The sequence below is a fragment of the Cetorhinus maximus genome, chromosome 10 (genome assembly GCF_964194155.1).
Source record: "Cetorhinus maximus chromosome 10, sCetMax3.hap1.1, whole genome shotgun sequence".
In the NCBI taxonomy this organism is placed as follows: Eukaryota; Metazoa; Chordata; class Chondrichthyes; order Lamniformes; family Cetorhinidae; genus Cetorhinus; species Cetorhinus maximus.
The window spans coordinates 1,741,544-1,761,460 of NC_135888.1; the positions used below are offsets into that span (position 1 = coordinate 1,741,544).

Consider the following 19,917-nt stretch of genomic DNA (forward strand, 5'->3'; position numbering starts at 1 on the left):
TCCATTTCGTACACACCTCATTTCCAATTGGCTAATTTCTGTTGATTGCTTTATGACTAATAATTACACATTTTTCATAATACCTTTGCCATCAACTTTTCTGAAGAGTTCTGGACAAATCTTATCATTTCTGAAACCTACAACATCATAGGTTTATGTACATTCAAAGGTGAAATTGTAAAGTCATTGCTGTACCTTTTTATCCATTGTTGCAGTTGTTTAAGCCTTATTTCTTCATTATTTTGTTTTTATTTGGATAATTTGTTTTTTGATGTATACTAGGACCAATCTCAGTACATTGACTTCCAGTTGTAGCTGAGGTGGGTAATACAGAAAATATTAATGATTTCGCCATCTGCACCACTTCAAATTCAGCTTGTACAGCCCTCATTTCATGGGCAGAATTTTGCCGACGCGAGCAAGGGGCGGGGCCTGCTCACCGACGCGTAAAATGATGCGGGATGATGCCAGGCAGAAACTCCGACGTCATCCCGCCCCATTTAAATTTTACAGGTAGGCAGGGACACAGCAAAATCTGCTGTGGGCCATAAGACCATAAGACATAGGAGCAGAAATTAGGCCATTCGGCCCATCGAGTCTGCTCCGCCATTCAATCATGGCTGATAAGTTTCTCAACCCCATTCTCCCGCCTTCTCCCCGTAACCTTCGATCCCCTTACCAATCAAGAACCTATCTATCTCCGTCTTAAATACACTCAATGACCTGGCCTCCACAGCCTTCTGTGGCAATGAATTCCATAGATTCACCACTTTCTGGCTAAAGAAGTTTCTCCTCATCTCTGTTCTAAAAGGTCTTCCCTTTACTCTGAGGCTGTGCCCTTGGCTCCTAGTCTCTCCTACTTATGGAAACATCTTCCCCACGTCCACTCTATCCAGGCCTTTCAGTATTCTGTAAGTATCAATCAGAACCCCCCCCTCATCCTTCTAAACTCCATCGAGTATAGACCCAGAGTCCTCAAACGTTCCTCATATGTTAAGCCTTTCATTCCTGGGATCGTTCTCATGAACTTCCTCTGGACCCTCTCCAGGACCAGAACATCCTTCCTGAGATACAGGGCCCAAAATTGCTCACAATATTCTAAATGTGGTCTGACCAGAGCCTTATAAAGCCTCAGCAGCACATCCTTGCATTTATATTCTAGTCCCCTCGAAATAAATGCCAACATTGCATTTGCCTTCCTAACTACCGACTCAACCTGCAAGTTAACCTTAAGAGAATCCTGGACTAGGACTCCAAGTCCCTTTGCACTCCAGATTTCTGAATTCTCTCCCCATTTAGAAAATAGTCTATGCCTCTATTCTTCCTACCAAAGTGCATGACCTCACACTTGCCCACGTTGTATTCCAACTGCCCCTTCTTTGCCCATTCTCCTAACCTGTCCAAATCCTTCTGCAGCCTCCCCGCCTCCTCAATACTACCTGTCCCTCCACCTATCTTTGTATCATCTGCAAACTTAGCCAGGATGCCCTCAGTTCCATCATCTAGATCATTAATGTATAAAGTGAAAAGTTGTGGTCCCAACACTGACCCCTGCGGAACTCCACTAGTCACCGGCCGCCATCCTGAGAAGGACCCCCTTATCCCCACTCTCTGCCTCCTGCCAGACAGCCAATCTTCTATCCATGCTAGCATCTTGCCTCTAACAGCATGGGCTCTTATCTTACTGAGCAGCCTCCTGTGCGGCACCTTGTCAGAGGCCTTCTGGAAGTCCAAGTAGATAACATCCATTGGCTCTCCTTTGTCTAACCTACTCGTTACCTCCTCAAAGAATTCTAACAGATTTGTCAGGCATGACCTCCCCTTGATGAAACCATGCTGACTTTGCCCGATTTTACCATGCACTTCCAAGTATTCTGAAATCTCATTCTTAATAATGGACTCTAAAATCTTACCAACGACCGAGGTCAGGCTAATCGGCCTGTAATTTCCCATCTTTTGCCTCACTCCCATCTTAAACAGGGGGGTTACATTAGCGATTTTCCAGTCCTCTGAGGCCCTCCCTAACTCCAGTGATTCCTGAAAGATCACCACTAACGCCTCCACTATCTCTTCAGCTATCTCCTTCAGAACTCTGGGGTGTAATCCATCTGGTCCAGGTGATTTACCCACCTTCAGACCTTTCAGTTTTCCTAGCCCCTTCTCCTTGGTAATGGCCACCATATTCACCTCTGCCCCCCCGACTCTCTTGAACTTTGGAGATGTCACTCGTGTCTTCCACTGTGAAGACTGATGCAAAGTACCTATTCAGTTCCTCCGCCATTTCTTTGTTCCCCACTACTACTTCTCCAGCATTATTTTCCAGCGGCCCAATGTCTACTTTTGCCTCTCTCTTACCCTTTATATATCTAAAAAAACTCTTGCAATCTTCTTTTATATTACTGGCTAGTTTACCTTCATATTTAATCTTCTCCCTCCTTATTTCTTTTTTAGTCGGGCCCGCCGACCTGTCAATTTCCAATTGAGGCCATTGGCAGGATCATTTAACCAATTAAAGGACCTGCCCGTCCAACCTTAAGGTTGGTGGGCAGGCCAGGAGCCCCGGCGGCAACTAGAGAAAACATGAAACCTCATCCAGCGGAGGGATGAGGTTTCGTGCAGGGTTTTAAAAATTGCAATAAAGTTATTCTGTAAATTATGAACATGTCCCATCTCATGGGGCATGTAAGGGAATTTTTTTTTTCTATTTTTAATATTTTTCAAAGTCCAGGCGATCTCCCTGAGGCTGCACTTAGCGTGCGCGAAAGAGTGCGCACTCGATTTCAGGGATTCCCCCTGCCCGCACGGGGAGCGCATAGCGCTTCCCGCCGGACATCACGCTGGGCGGGCCTTAATTGGTCCGCTCACGTAAAATGGCGATGCGGCCTTCTCCGCTAGTGGGGATCGGGTCCATGCCCGCCGGAGATTGGGTCGGGCCCGCCCACCCGACTTGCAGAAAATTCTGCCCCATGTCTCCATCCTTCAAATGGGTTAGAGAGTTTTCCTGTGACCTGGACATTGATTCGTAAAACGATGCTTATTTTAAAATGTATTCATTTAGCTACTCAGAATTATTTTGTGTTTGATATTGCCTGAGCAGCAATTGCAATAATCACTTTTTGCACTTAGTGTAGTGAAAACATGTTTATAAAGAAAGTGTTCATGATTTGCTATATATTACACAAGCAGGAAATATTCTTGCTGGTGCACAGTGCTGGATTTGCACTGTGATGTGGCATTGGGTTTAACAATTGTTTCACATGTTTTTGAACCTATTAGGGAAAGTAATCCTTATAAATTATAAACGTTGTCGTCATCATCAGGATTCCTTTTAAAATCAAATTGCTACAAACAATTATATTTTTTAATTGATAACCTTGGGCGCATTAAAATTGTTGAACTATCTTGGGGTGTAGGATGTTCCTGAGCCTGAGAGCACAAGGGAGTTAAATTAACTGCTTGGCCAGGAAATTGCCATCGGTGTGCAGGCCCGACCCGCCGACGCATAAAATTATGTGAGATGACGTCAGGTGTGCGTCCCGACGTCATCATGCGTCATTCCAATCTTTCGTTCGGCGGGTGCGCACAGGAGTTGGCAGCGCGCCCGCCCAACTGTCAACAGCTTATTAAGGCCATTAAAAAAATAATTAACCATATTAACAATGCTGCCCGTCCAACCCTAAGGATGGCGGCAGGCGAAGAGCCCAAGCGGCCTTTGTGTTTTTCAGGAAACCTCATCCACGGGCGAGATGAGGTTTCCTAAAGATTTTTTTTTAAATAATTGAATAAATTTTCAAAACTTCACAAACACGTCCCAGATCATGTGACACTCACATAATGGGACATGTTTAAACAACTTTTTACTTTATTTATTAAAAAGTTTCATTGTCAACTTAATCTTCCTGAGGCAGCTCCGTGCCTCAGGGAGATTGCTGCGCTCTTTAGCGCACATGCGTGAAAGAGCGCAGGCCGCAACTCTCCCTCCACGCCCCCCGCTGAGCACTACCAGCCGCACATTAAGCTGGGCGGGCCTTAGTTGGCCCACCCGTGTAAAATGGCAGCACGCAGCCAATCACGGGCAGCGATCAGCTTTGCGCCCGCCCGTGCCCACTCCCGAACAGCCCCCCCACCAACTGAAAAATTCACCCCCATTGCCGAGAGCTCTGGTTCAGCTGCATGTTAATTCACCCTCCTTGCATTCTTCTTTATGTTGATAATTTAGTTCCATAGAAAATGTATTATCTTTTGAATGAATCCAATCCTAATGACATTAAATTTACGCTTTGAGAGTTCTTCGGATTAGCTTATCTTTTTCCCCATAGTGGGGTATTGAAATGAATCTCTTGACACTGATTTTCAAATTAATTGCCGTGTAATTCTCAATTCCTTCAGTTGTATTTCAAGTAAAGGTGGGTCATTTCTCTCTTTGTTTTCCTACAATTCAGAGAATGTGGAAGGAATCCCAGTGCCACACGAAATGTTGTCCACTAGTAGCTGGCCAATTGAGTATGCCAGTGCTCAAACATCCTTGCTTAATCAAAGATTGCTTGAGCTCCAGAAAGAGAACTCTGTACTTCGTGAGCAGTTGGTGAACAAGGAAGATTTGAATGAAACTCTACGGACAGAACTTGATTTGCATCGCTCCATTTTAACAGAGAATCAACAAAACATTGATAACCAAATTGCCCATTCACTTAATCACAGGGACCGATCTTTAATAGCAAATAAGCAAACTTCAACTTCCACAGAGCCAGAAAAAGACCTTGGCCTAAGTGCTGCAGGTAATTTATTTTATTAACAACTTGCATTAAAATAGAAAACTTTCATTTATTGTTTTTAAAAAAAGTTTGAGGCAATTCAGATAGGCAAAGGGAATACTGCAGCTGAGCAAGGAATGGAGAGATTAGGATGTGTGACTGAAAGCTTGGCTGAACAGATTGGTTTTGTGAAGGTTCTTGAACGAAGTGAAAGGCAAATGTTTTAGGGAGGGAATTTAGAAATTAGCAAGGCAGTTGAATACTTTGGCACCAGCTAGAATCAGATGCATGAATGTTCAGGCCAGGTATGTATAGGACTGAAGGCAAGTGCATAGATAGGGGGTGGTTAGGCCATGAAGTTACTTGAAGATAACTGAGGATTTTGAATTTAATGCACCAGGGATAGTGAATAAAGGGGATCAGTGAAGACTGTGAGAATGGTCGAGCAGTAATTGGTACAGGACAGAAATTTTGCATTGGAGTTTGGGACAAATTGGAGTTGGGAACCTAGAAACTAGCTCCTTGAGCTTGCTGCATCATTCAGTGAGATCATGGCTAATCGTAACCTAACTCTGTATACCTGCCTTTGCTCCATTAACTTATATGGAAGATGAAGGATGGGAGAGCAGTAACAAGAGTAGGAGAGTCTAGAAAGACAAATCCATGCGTAAAAATATCAGCAGTGATGGAGCAGAGCCAGGTAAAAGTAAACAGCCTTTGTCATGAAAGGGAAATAGAGTCTAAAGCTCCATTTGGGATCAAATGGGATAAAAGGATTGCAAATGGTCTGGTTTAGCCCGTGAGAAGGGTTAAGTTGGGGGAATGGAATGGAGGGTCGGTGGGATACTTTGTGCTAAGGGCCAAAAGCAAAATACTGCTTTGTTGAAAATCTGAAATAAGGACAGAAAATGCTCAAAATACTCAGTCTGGCAGCATCTGTGCAGAAGGAAGTAAAGTTAATGGGCAGAATTCTGCAGATTGGCTGAACGGCCGACATTGGCTAGAAAAGGGGGTCACTGGCACGTACAGGCAGCCAGTGGGACTTCCCCTCAATTTTACGGATGGTTGCTGCTGAGATTGCCATTCTCTTCAGGATGGCAGCCATTGTATGAGAGCTGCCAGCCCAATCTGAGGGCCACCAGTAACAGTGACCACTGCTGAGGCAGACAGGGGCCCTGCAGCTTACAGCAAGTAGGCCGAAGAAAATTTAAAAAACAAATGTGCTAACCATGGAGGGGGAGCCACTCTGCGGAAATCGCTGGGTCTATAGTGGCTGCCTGTGGCCCCCCCCCACTTTGCTTAAAAACACTATTCTCTTCCGTGCCCCAGGCTGCCCCCATTTAGCTGACAGTCTTCCCCTGCAACGGTGGGAGGGGATGGTTGATCTGCCATCAGCAAAATGACAACAGCCTGTAAAATGGCCCTTAGCAGGGCATTTGCAAATTCAAATTGACTGCCCACCCCAAGAACCTGTTCCTGTTGTCAGTAAAATTCCCCGATGACTGGACATGTTCGGGAAGCCTGTCTGACACAGCTCTTTGCGACTTTAACAGCCATCCCCTCTCATCTCCCTTCCTGTCTCCGTACGATCGGAAAACTCTGCCCAATGTCTCAGGAATGATGAAAGGTCACAGACCTGAAATGTTAACCGTGTTTCTCCACAGATGCTGCCAGACCTGCTAAGTACTTCCAGTATTTTCTGTTTTTATTTCAGCCTGCCCACTGTTGAGCTTTGGCTCTTTAAAGATTGGATATCAGAAAAGCAGTATTAACATAAAAAGGAGGAAAGGGCCATGGGTGGATTCCTTGGAGTCTGGTTTGACCCCAGCTGGAGTATTAAGTTCAATTCTGAACACCATGGGGTGAATTTTTGGCTCAGCGAACGGGGGTGGGGCCCACTCACCGAGGCGTAAAATGACGCAGGGTGATGTGAGACATGCGTCTTGACGTCACTGCGCGCCATTTAGATTTTCAGTTCCGCAGGCGCGTCCGCTGAGCTGTCAAAGGCCTGTTAAGGCCATTAATTAACTAATTAACTCTATTGAGAAAGCTGCCTGTCCAACCTTAAGGTTGGGGGGCAGGTCAAGAACCCAGTCGGCCTTCGCATCTTTCATGGAAGCTCATCCACGGGCAGGATGAGGTTTCATGAAGGGTTTATAAATTAAATAAGTTTTTCCATTAAAGTTCATTGACATGTCCCAGCTCATGTGACACTGTCACATGAGAGACATGTCTTAAATTTTTTTTTCTTTTATTAAAATTTTTAAAACTTATCTCCGAGGCAGCTCTGCACCTCAGGGAGATGTGCGCGAAAGAGCGCAATCCCGACTCAGGGAACCCCCAGCCCGCACAGGGAGCACACAGCGCTTCTGGGTGCGCCTCATGCTGGCTGGGCCTTAATTGGCCTGTCCACGTAAAATGGCGGCCGGACCCGATCAGGTACCACCGCACAATCCCCCCAACAGGGGGGATATTCCCATGTTTCAGCTTTGAAGAGCGTACAGAAGAAATTTGTTAGAATGGTCCCAGAGATTAGTTCCATTTACGTGGATAGAGCAGAGAAGGTTAAGAGGAGATTTGATAGGAGGTGTTTACAATAATGAAAGGTTTAGATAAAATAAATAATAAACTATTTCCAATGGCTGAAGTGTCAATAACCAGACGACATAGATTTAAGATTATTGCCAAAAGCACCAGACATGACAGAAAACAATTTTACACAGAGTGGTTTGAATTTGGAATGCACTACCTGAAAGGGTGGTGCGTATAAATTCAATAGTAGCCCTCAAAAGGGAATTGGATAAATATTTGTAGGAGAAAAATTTGCAGAGATGGCAGGAAAAAGCAGAAGAGTGTGACTAACCGGATTGCTCTTCAGAAGAGCTGGTGCAGACCTGATAGGCTGAATGGCTTCTTTGTGTCCTGTACTATTCTATGAATTTTATGGTAGCCAGAGTACATCCACAAATAGATGCCCAAGCTGTGTAAACATGACACAAATTCATTTTCTTCATTTATTTGTCTCAAATGATCTTATTTATTGCACTTCATTATTGAGAATAACTGACTCAAATGTTACAAAGTATCTATGTTCCCCACCCTGACTCCCCAAAAAATAATGTTATTAACTGACATCAAGAAGCACTTATCTGCAAGATACTTCACACATGAAGTAAGCTGAAGACTAAGGTAATTAAGAAATGCTTGTTTGTTTTTGGTTTACTCGAGCATATTGCTGTATTTCTCAAAACTGCATACACAGTACCTGCAGAAATGAACAGAGGTGACAGGAGCTGTGACACCTTCACTGGGGTGTTGTTAGATTGCTAGACTATTGCTCTAGTAATGTAATTGGCTTAAACTAAATTATTTAGAAAAGCTTAGACCAATACAATTTTGTGTGTGTGTGTGTGTGTGTGTGTGTGTGTGTATATGCACAATACTAAAGATATTTGATTTGAAAAGAACTTTGTTTTGTGGACACATCCCCCATTATGCAACTGAGTACCCTTTCTCATGTGTTTGAACAAATAATTAGAATGGCGAGGTGGCTTGCATTCAGTTGCTAGATGTATTGATGTTGACTGGCATGACTGTTATGAAATGCATCTGGCTGAGGGGATCTCCTCTGCTGATGCCATCTAGCCTTTGCTGATAATGAATGCCATGCAGTGCTGTTTGGAAATCTTTGTTCTTTTTTAGAAGTGCTTTTATAGTGTGGACCCCTCTTTCGACCTCCCTGTTGGACTGTGGGTTATTTGGGGAGCTGGTACGGTGGTGGATGCAGGATGTGGTGGCAAATTGGGCGAAGTGCTCATCTGAAAATTGTGGACTGTTATCGGACACAATCTCATCCGGGATACCATGGTTTGCGAGCATCTCTTTCAGTCCTTTAACTGCTGCACCTGTGGTTGTCGTGTACAGTTGCTTCACCTCAGCCCAACTGGAAAAGTAATCTCCCATTATAAGGAATCATTTGCTGTTGAAGTCAAATAAATCATCGCCATAGTATACAGGGCTACAGGCCAAGTGCTGGAAAATGGGATTATAATAGATAGGTGCTTGATGGCCAGCAGGGACACAATGGACCGAAGGGCCTGTTTCTGTGCTGTATAACCCTATGACAACATTTTGTGTAGGAATGAAAATATTTTAAAAGGTAAATTCATGAGTATGGAGAAAATGAAGTAAGGGAATAAATTAAGTACTTTCCTGAATTGTTATCTTTTCCCAATTATTTCGGTGGGAATGATGTAAGTGTGGTTGGTTCTAATTCTTAGTATTTTTGTGCTTAGACTTACTAGCCGAGCACCTTCATGAAATACGAAGTTTAAGGCAACGCTTGGAAGAATCTATTAGAAATAATGACAGATTAAGACAACAACTGGAACGTCGACTTGCTGAATCTGAACATGATCCAGGTGAGCAGTGCAGTTTGAACTTCTACCTAACCTGGGATCAATAACATTAGTCTGGATTTGATTAGTGTTTTCAGTAGCCAAAAGAAAGCCAATTCTAAACATGGATGGCAGGCCAAAAATGTATGCTTAATCTTCTAAAATTCAGCATGGAGTTGAGGTCAATCTTTTCATCCTCAGCTAACTACATGGATCCTATATGAAATAAGTTTGCACAGTCTCACCTTGTAATGGATGTGGCTCTTTATCACAAAACTCTGCAATTTGGCATATGTTAGTATTAAATGAGCAACATGAAAGTGTTAAGTGTGAGTTTGAAAAATAAGTTTGACGGTATTGACCTGTACTTTATTGCTTTGCTTTGGCAATTACTGTCATTGGAGCCAGTTTATGGAGAAATATTAAATTTTTAAAATCTCAATTTAAAAATAAACACAATACCAACTAGTGATGGAAAGACATGTATTTGTAAACACATGCTATTAGCAGTACTAATAAAACTTTGCTTGCACCTTCAGCTTCCACAAATATTTTCATCCACGGCACAGAAGAGCACAGTCATCTGGCAGATGAGATTCATTATCTGAAGGAACAAAACAAAGCTTTAAAGGAGCAGCTGACAAGAAGCTCCAGAGGTGAGTGTTGGTGTCAATGTTAAATGACTACATCCAGAATTGGCTGAAAAAGTATATTTTCAAATCATGAGGCTCAGCACTATTTTCATAAAATCTTGTAGCCATAATATCTGTCAGAACTTTGGTATCTGAAAGACCGTTGTACTAGGTTTAGAAATGCAATGGCAAAGGTTAGTTTTGTTGGGAGTACAGGAAGAGATTTGTCAATAAGTGTTAGAATTTCTGTCAGAAAATGGCTGCTGTGCCAGTTTTCTGGAAAATTCCAGTACTAGTCAGCATTCTTTCATTTGCTGACCAAACCACTGTTACACAAAACTAGACGAAAAATTTATTCAAATCGACAAGAATAACAATTTGTACAGCTGGTCAAAAAAATAGTAATCTTCATTCATTCAACCTATGTGTACAAATAAAACATTATCCATATGGAGGAAATTACTGTGCAGTGCCCCTTTAAGTATCTCATTATTGTAGCAGTCATCCATGGTACGTAAGAAATCTACCTCTGCCCATATGGTATTGAAGGCATTATTCAAGATTTGTGCTCCATTTCCTCTTTTCTCTAGCGGTCAGCAATAGTTCCAGCACACAGTTGAAAATAAATTTTAAAAGTCTTCAAACCTACAGGTGATATTGACTTTTGCTGCTTAAATAGCTCGTCATAAATTAACTGTTTGAAAGTTCAATGCTTGTAAGTTTTTTGCTAATCTGGCTGATTTTTTAGTTTACTGATTAGCATTAAAATCATCGAATAGAATCATTCAAATTACATAGCTCAATAGGTCGTCATTTGATTCATCTTGCCAGTCTTTCCGAAAGACCTGTCCGTTTAGCCCCATCACCCTGCCCTGTCGTTAGACTCTTTCACATTTGGAATATATAAATCTTTTCTACAGCTATTATGGATTCTGCTTCCACTGCTATTTCTGGCTGAGCATTCCGTGTCGTAACAAACTTTTGTCTTCGGGCAGAATCGTCCCCGATTTGCATTGTGCGGTAGTAGGCAGGAAGAAGGACATTTTAGCCACAATGGCAGCTTTTCAAGCCACATCATCCCAATTACGCCTCATTAATCACACATTCCTGGGAAGCATGCCGTTTCAATGGCGGGCGGGCTCTGTTTCACCTGCCACTTCATCAAACTGGGTGCCACATTTAAAGTGCAGCCACGCGCACACCTCTCAGCCCAGGACTGCTGCAAAGAAGACATGGCCCTGAAAGGCAAGAAGACTGCAGCTGGCGCCACCGCCCCCCCCCACCCCCCCCCCCAAATTCGCTGCCCCCACCCCAACCTCAACCGCCCCTCACCCCGCCCCTCAAGCGCCTTCTGGATGCCGTGGAGGCTGGCCATGATGTCCTCTACCCCCATTGTGGCCGCAGGAAGGGCAGCAACATTATCACTCTAGCTTGGTAGGTGGTGGTCAGTGCCAATGCTGCACAGAAGAGGTTGGCCATCCAATGCAGAAAGAGGATGAATGATCTCACCCACGTGCCAGGGTAAGGCATCTCATCACTCTAAACTCACACACTCAAGCCCATCACACATTCACTGGCATCTCGCTCACTGCCAGCTCAAGGGACATCACCACTCACTCTCTCACACACACCCTCACATCTCCATCTGGCCTCATCTCCTCTGGAGACTGCCTCCTCAGCCCTCACCATCTGGAGGCCACATGTACAGATCAACTTGTGCCCCCGCACACACCCTGGGATACCCCCCTTCCCCAATACAGCCCTCGCCCTGCAGCCTCTTCCCTTGCCTGAGGCCGCTTCTCCCCCCTTCCCCAAGCAAGTCCTAGCCCTGCAGCCATTGAAAAGCCACCCCTCCCTTATGGCTGGTCTGATGGATAGAGACCTGCCCATGAGCCCCTGTAAAAGTGATGTGGTGCTGTCTGTGAAGCCTGGCGCTGATGACTGCCAGTGCTGCCCGAGGCAAGGTAGACAAACAAACCTCAAAGTCCTGAGTGAAATGCAGCTCGCTAGGTGCATTGATGGGCAGAGCGGATGCTTACAAACTGATTTCATGACATAGTGAAACCATTTTTTGGCCTTCTCACCGTACTGTCTGCTCACATGCCAAACACGCCCGATGCAGCAGGCACGGAAAATCCCACCCTTTGTTTTTTTAAAATCCCAATCTCAGCCTTTGCCCTTTCGGTGTTCACTTTTAAGTTACTTGATTATGAGAGGACATAAAATAATGGTGGAAATAGTTTTTTTCCCCAAATTTACCATAACAAAACCCCTTATCATTTTGAAAAGCTGCACCAGAGTTCCCCAAGATCTTCCACAAAAGCAAAATGCTGCAGATGTTGGAAATCTGAAATTAAAACAAAAATGCTAGATATACTTAGCAAGTCAGACTGCATCTGTGGAGAAAAAGAGGTTTAATGTAATGTTTCAGGTAGAAAGATCATTCCTTCAGTAGCAAAAATCCAGCCCTGACACACTTCCAGCATAATTATAGTCATTGTTACTCATTACCATTTATTTGCTTCAAATGTGTGGAAAGGCTAAACAAATGAAGAATGCTAGATTTATTATCATAGTGGCCAGGATTTTCCCCTTGGCGATTTGGGGGCGGAGCCCGCTCGCCAAGGGGAAAATGACGCGGGATGATGTTGGGAGGAATCCCCGATGTCATCCCAGTCCATTTAAATTTTTAGGAAGGCGGGCGGACAGTAAAATCAGCTGTGCGCCCGCTGACCTGTCAATGGCCAATTGAGGCCATTGACAGGCTCATTAAGATCATTAAAGACCCTGCCCGTCCAACCTTAAGACTGGTGGGCAGGCCAGGAGCCCCAGGGGGCTCCAGATTATTGATGAAACGTCATCCACTGGGGGGATGAAGTTTCATGTCCATATTGTAAAAAATTAATTAAGTGTATGTGTTCTTTATTAACATGTCCCATCTCATGTGACATTGTCATATGAGGGGGACATGTTAATCATTTTTTAATGTTTCTATTTTTAATGTTTCTGACACTATTGGTATTCTCCCCGAGACAGGACTTTGCGTCAGGGAGAAGTGCGCTCTTTGACAGCTGGGGATTCCCTCCTCCCCCCCCGGCCAGCACAGGGAGCGCATAGCACTTCCCGTCAGGGATGCCGCTGTGCGGACCTTAATTGGCCCACCCACTTAAAATGGCGGCGGGCCCCGTTTCGGTGGGGGGGTCAGCTGCCCGCCCGCCGGTGGGGCCCGCCCGCCATCCAAGGGCAAGATTCTGCCCTTTCAAATTTTCAAAATTTGCACCTATTCCAGCTTTTTCTCAATCTCACCTTTAGGATTTACTCATTATTTGTGTCTGCACATTTCTGATAGCTGTCCCATCTACCCCTCCCTCCTTCAAAAGAATTAATATGGAAGATTAGAATGAAGTATTGTGTAGCATATGGACCAGGGAAAATGAAATGAATCATATAATTACAGTAGGGACAGATTTAATTTTTAAAGTAATGCTGTGCTTTGATTTTCTTTTCCTCTGCCCCACCCCTTTGTATAATGGTCTACTCATGTGAAGGTTGAATCATATTGATTGAATGGAGAAAAATCATAGTTAAGGAGAGATAGTTTAAGATTATCAGCATCATGCCAATATAGTGGTAGTAAGACACGGGTATCTTATCTCCTTTGAGAGGTAGAGGGTGCTATTTCTTATGTTTTCGGTAGATGGGACAACAAAGATATTTGTTGATGTTTAATCCTGATTAGAAAGGATAGCTGACTTGTTTCCAAGCTTCTTCCAATGCTTGAATTCTCTGACATGCTGTCACGAAAGGCAACTCCCTCTCCAATTTCCCTTCTTTCAGGTGGTCTCTGATCCCAATTTGTCCTAAATAGGCAAGTGAAAATTAGGAAGTCACTGTGTAGAGAATTGTGGGATCAAATGTGCATCCTATTGCTCTGTTGCACAGCCTATTAGCCAGTCAAAGCCACTGGATCACATAGCAGTTTTTTTACAACTACAGATAAAATAGGAAGAAAAATGCCATATATTTGCAGCTTGAAAGAATTGGATTGAAGACTCAAAACTCATTTTTCATTGAATACAAAAAACTTGGTACAGAAAGCTAATATTTTTTAAAACTTGCTTTGCAGACAAACAGAGAGAAAACGAGAAACTAAAAGAATCTCTTTCAAAGAAGACTGCTGCCACTGAACGCCTGCGTAGTGAGTGTGAACGTGCAAAGAGGGAAAATAATCGATTGCAAACTAAAGTTACGAATGCTCATGAAGAAAGTAGAAGGCTGAAAAATGAGCTGCACTGCAGTCATGATGAAATCAACAGGTACTGGTTACACTCTCGGCTGGATTTTGGCTACCAAGGCAGGTAGCTTGAGTCGAGAAATTTCAGTTTGCCAGACTGTCCTTGGTATGAAGTACCCCAACTCGCAAGATTTTTGTTTCCAGGGGAGCGGAGTAGGGGTGCAGGATGGAGTCTGGCCTGCCAACCTCAGAAGCAGAGCGTAGGTGGTCATGGAAGTGGGCAAGTGCCAAGCTAGGCTGGTTAGGAATTAGGAGCAAGAGTAAGCCATTCAATCCCTTGAGCCTACTCCGCCATTTGATATGATCATGGCTGACCTGATTGTGGCCTCTATTTTCCTGGCTACCCCCTATACTCAGATTCTTGACTGACAAGGGAGTCAATCTAACTCAACCTAAAAAAGTATTCAATGACCCTGCCTCTACTGCTGTCTGGGGAAGAGAATTCCACAGTCTAACAACCCACTAAGGGAAAAAAAATTCTCTTCAACCCTCAGGGACCTTATATGTTTCAATAAGATCAGCCCTCAATCTTCTAAACTACAAAGGATATAAGCCCAACCTTTCTTCATAAGACAATCCTTTCATCCCAGGAACCAGTCGAGTGAACCTTCTCCGCACTGCTTCCAATGCTATTGCACCCTTTCTTAAAAAAGGAAACCAAAATTGTACACAGTGCTCTAGGTGTGGGCTCACCAATGCCCTGTACGACTGTAGCAAAACTTCTCTTATTTTGTTGCAAGGGGAATGGAATATAAACAACAACATTCCATTTGCCTTCCCAATTGCTTGCTGTATCTGCATACTAACATTTTGTGATTCATGTACCAGGACACCCAGAATGCACTGTATCACAAAGTTCTGCAATCTTTCTCCATTTTAATAGTATGCTGTTTTCCTATTCTTTCTGCCAAATTGGATAAATTCATATTTTCTCACATTATACTCTATCTGCTAAATTTTTTGCCCACTCACTTGATCTTCTTTTGCAGATTCCTTATGTCCTTTTCACAACTTACACTCCTACCTATCTTTGTGTCATCATCAAATTTAGCAACCATATATTTTGTCCCTTCATCCAAGTCATTGATGTAAATCGTTGCAGAGCCAGCACTGATCCCCATGGCAATCCACTCGTTATATCTTGCCAACCCAAACATGACTCATTTATGCCTAGTCTCTGTTCCCTCTTAGCTAACCAATCCTCTATCCATGCTAATATGTTACCCCCTATGTCTTGAGTTCTTATTTTCTGTAGTAATGTTTGATGTGTCACCTTGTCAAGTGCCTTCTGGAAATCCAAGTACACCACATCTACAGGTTCCCCTTTATCCATGTTGCTTGTTACTTCCTCAAGGAACACTAATAAATTAGTCAAACACAATTTCCCTTTCATAAAACCCTGTTGGCTCTCCTTGATTGCATTGAGGTTTGCTAAGTGCCCTGCTACAACCTCCTTAATAATAGCTTCCAACATTTCCCTATGAGGATGCCAAGCAGCCTGTAATTTCCTGCTTTCTGTCTCCCTCCCTTCTTGAATAGAGCTGTTACATTCGCTATTTTCCAATATGATGGAACCTTTCCAGAATCTAAGGAATTTTGGAAAATTAAAACCAAGGCATCTACTATCTCAGCAGTCACTTCTTTTAAGGCCCTAGGATGAAGTCCATCAGGAACTGGGGATTTCTCAGCTTTTAATTCCAGTAATTTTCTCAGTACCCATTCCCTGGTGATTGTAATTGTTTTAAGTTCCTCATTCCCTTGCACCTCTTGATTTACAAATATTTATGGGATGTTATTTGTATCTTCCACGGTGAAGACAAACGCAAAATTCAATTCATCATCATTTTCTTATTTTCCATTATCAATTCCCTAAACCCTCTGGAGGATCAACGTTCCTTTTCTTTTTTAAATACCTGTAAAAATTCTTACTATCATTTTTATATTTCTAGCTAGCTTTCTCTAATACTTTTATTTCTCCCTTTTTTTAGCCATTCTTTGTTGTTCTTCATATTCATAAGAACTAGGAGCAGGCAATTCAGCCCCTCGAGCCTGCCCCGCCATTCAATACGATCATGGCTGATCTCATTTCAGCCTCAACTCCAATTTCCCGCCCTCTCCCCATAACCTTTCAACCCGTTACTAATTAAAAATCTGTCTATCTCCTCCTTAAATTTATTCAGCGTCCCGGCATCCACTGCACTCCAAGGTGGTGAATTCCACAGATTCACGACCCTTTGAGAAAAGTAATTCCTCCTCATCTCTGATTTAAATCTATCACCCCTTAGCCTAAAACTATGGCCTCTGGTTCTAGAATGCCCCACAAGGGGAAACATCCGCACCACGTCTACTTTGTCTATCCTCTTTAAGCATCTTATATACCTCAATTAGATCTCCTCTCATCCTTCTAAACTCTACCGAGTATAGGCCTAAACGGCTCAATTTCTCTTCATAAGACAAGCCCCGCATCTCTGGACCTCTAGTGAACCTCCTCTGAACTGGCTCCAATGCAACCACATCCTTCCTCAAGTAAGGGGAAGATCCTGTCCAATTTTTGACCTGCCAATAATCTTTGCGGAATTGTATGCTTTTTCTTTCAATTTAATACTATCTTCAACTTCCTCAGTTAGCCGCAGATGGTATGTCCTTCCCCCTAGAGCCTTTCTTTCTCACTGGAATGTATTTTTGCTGAGTGTTAATATCTCCTTAGGCTGAATTTTCTCCCCCGTCAGGGGGGAAGTTGAAGGGTTGGCGCGCACAGGCACGCTTCTGATCGGGGGGGGCGCCATTTTACATGGGCGGGCAAATTAAGGCCTGCCCAGCGTGACGTCCGCACAGAAGCGCTATGCACTTCCTGTGCAGGCAGGGAGGGATCCCTGCATGCGCACGAAAGAGCGCACTCATCTCCCTGAGGCTAAATGCTGCCTCAGGGAGATCAGCTCTAAATGTTAAAAACCTAAAAATAGAAAAATAAAATTTCCCTAACATGTCCCCTCATGTGACAATGTCACATGAGTTGGGACATGTCCATAATTTTTACAAAAACTTTATTAAAATTTTTTAAAACCTTCATGAAACCTCATCCCGCCCGTGGATGAGGTTTCATGCTTTTTCTGATTCGCGCTGGGGCTCTGGCCTGCCCGCCAACCTTAAGGTTGGATGGGCAGCTCCTTTAATGACTTAATTGACTCTGTCAATGGCTTCAATTGGCCATTAACAGGTCGGCAGGCGCGCAGCTGATTTTGCGGCAGCCCGCCTACCTGAAAATTTAAATAGGGTGCAGTGATGTGAGGAGTTCTGCCCGACGTCACCTCGCTTCATTTTACGCATCGGCAAGCGGGGCCCACTCACTGACGCATAAAATCCTGCCCCTTAAGTATCTGCTACTGCATCTCTACTGACCAATCCCTTAACCTAATTCCTGAATTCACTTTAGCCCACTCTGTCTTCATACCTTTATTATAGCCTTTATTTAAGTTTAAAATACTAGTCTTAGACCCGCTCTTCTCTCCCGCAAACTGAATGCTACCTAGGGGCATATTTACTATGAGGTCATTAATTAACCCTGTCTCATTGCATGTTACCAGGCCTAGAATAGTCTGCTCCCTGATTGGCTCTAGAACCTGCTGCTCTAAGAAACTGTCATGAAAACATTATGAACTCATCTTCCAGGCTACCTTTGCCAATCTGATTTGTTCAAACTGTGTGTAGGTCAAAATCACCCGTGATTATCTCTGTACCTTTCTCAAATACCCCCATAATTGCTTCTTAGAAGGACCGCTTCGGTTCTCTGGGACTTTGTCCCAGTTGTTTTAGAACATTTTGGGCCTTCTAGCCCTCACCCCTAATGCCCCCACTGACCCGTCCATGGTCCCTCATACTCTCCATCCCAACATCATAGCCATTAACCTAATATTTGCCTTGGACAGACCTCAGGAGCCATGTGGAGATGGAATAAAATACATTTGTAAAAATCTAATATAGTTGTCACTATACAGACTTGATAGTAAAAAAAAAAAATGCCATTCATGAAAGCATCAAAGCTTTTATATCTCCTCAAGTTGTTAATCTCTTACTTAAAGAAAAAACTTCTATTCATACCCCTAATTCTTTAATAGCCTCTTTAAGCTGTCAACCAAACTCTGAACTCCAACCCCCTTGCTGGGATAATTGTGGCTTTTGAAACTCAGCCAAGCATTCATAATAAATAGCTGTTAGGGGAAAGGCAACAAAAATCTCTTGAAACTGCTCAAACTGATGCTACACCAACTGGCCTGTCAATCAAAGCCATCCAGCAGAGTTTTTTTTTAAACAATCACTGACAGCTGCCGCCAGTTTTCTTACAGTTTAAAGAGTGGGGGGCATTAAAAATACTCAGATCATGACCGTTAAACAGACCTTACCTGTCCTTCAAGAACGTTCACATCTACTCCAAGATTTGTGACTTACACACTGTGGGTTAAAAGCCCTTGCAACAGCCAAAATGAGGTCTGTTTGAACTCAGCACTAGGTTCAGAAAGCCCTGCTAGTTTGGGATTCCCTCCTGTATGAAGCATGCCCCACCTTCCCACCCGCCCCCCCCCTCCCCACCCCCACCCCCCCGCGCCAGCAAAAATGGGATATCGAAAAGGAGGGCAGGAATTCTGTGTCCAGATTCTGTCCACTGCCTTTAGAGCTCCATGGAGACTTCCTGACTCTGCAAAAATGCGGCCCTCTGTTTTAAGAAGTCCTTGTTTTTAAAGAAACAGTTTAAATGTTGTGGAAAGGGAAGACACTAAATCCTGTATGATCAACTTTGTTACACATTGAGTAATTATCCTGAAATGTGGGCCAAGTGGTGATTTTTTTCTTTTTTACACTTAGGTTATTTCAGGGTTATTGTCAACTCCTTGGAAATATATTTTGGAATCCAGAGTAAGCTTCCTATAGCAGTAACCAAATTTAAGAAGAAGATGTAAGGAAGGTGTGGTGTGAAAAATTTATTTTAATAATTTTGACATAAACTAGCTTAAGTTTATTTTACAGGCTGCAGCGAGAACTTAGCTTACAGAGTCAGCTATTCACAGAGAACCAGCAGCTACTACAGTCATTACGAATGGAACTTCGAGTATATGAGCAGCTTGAAGAAAGAAAAACAGGTATTTATGCATTTAATACTGAAGGTTAAAAATTCTCTCACCCCCAACCAACCTTTCAATTTACGAACAGGAGTTTGTTTAATTAAAATTTGATATAAAAGTTTGGTGGCCCAGTGTTCAAGCCTGGCTAATGGTGAAAACCCAGCCTGGACACTAACCTAACATTACATAGGAGCATAAGAAATAGGAGCAGGAGAAGATCGTATGGCCCCTCGAGCCTGCTCTGCCATCTCAATACGACCATGACTGATCTTCTGACTCAATTCCACTTTGCTACTTGCTGCCCATATCCCTTGATTACTTGAGAGATCAAAATTATATTATATTATAATTAGAAAATTTGAAGAACTGAGGTTCTCTCATGTTTATATATAATTCCCTTTTGCTCTGTAAGGATTCTAATCAACGTTGTGTGTCTTTTAAGTAAGGCTAGACTTTCAGACAAGCCTCATTCAACTTCAATTTTTATTATTGTTTTCCTGAGTGAGAATAGGTTTAAAGAAACACTCCAGGATTAAGACATTTGGTGCCAATGCCATTGTAGGGCTGTGTGGAAAACACCTTCCATTAAATTAAAAAGGAATAGTGGACGGTATCTTGCGGAGGCGATGGGGGTCTTAGCCACCAGCTGGGAGAGCTGGCGAGAGGCCTGCATCACTTCCTTTAGGGAAAACCCGCTGCATCTTGTTGCACACAGGCACTTGA

General features: G+C 43.3%; 1 protein-coding gene across 1 annotated transcript in view; it reads left to right on the top strand.

The window, feature by feature from the left end:
• Positions 1–19,917, top strand: part of cdk5rap2 (CDK5 regulatory subunit associated protein 2) — a 164,741-nt gene that overhangs the window by 120,608 nt on the left and 24,216 nt on the right. The window contains exons 40-44 of the mRNA XM_078549804.1: positions 4,443–4,778; positions 9,050–9,175; positions 9,691–9,807; positions 13,910–14,099; positions 19,100–19,212. Coding sequence (XP_078405930.1) covers positions 4,443–4,778; positions 9,050–9,175; positions 9,691–9,807; positions 13,910–14,099; positions 19,100–19,212 — 882 coding nt within the window. The remainder of the gene's footprint in view (positions 1–4,442; positions 4,779–9,049; positions 9,176–9,690; positions 9,808–13,909; positions 14,100–19,099; positions 19,213–19,917) is intronic.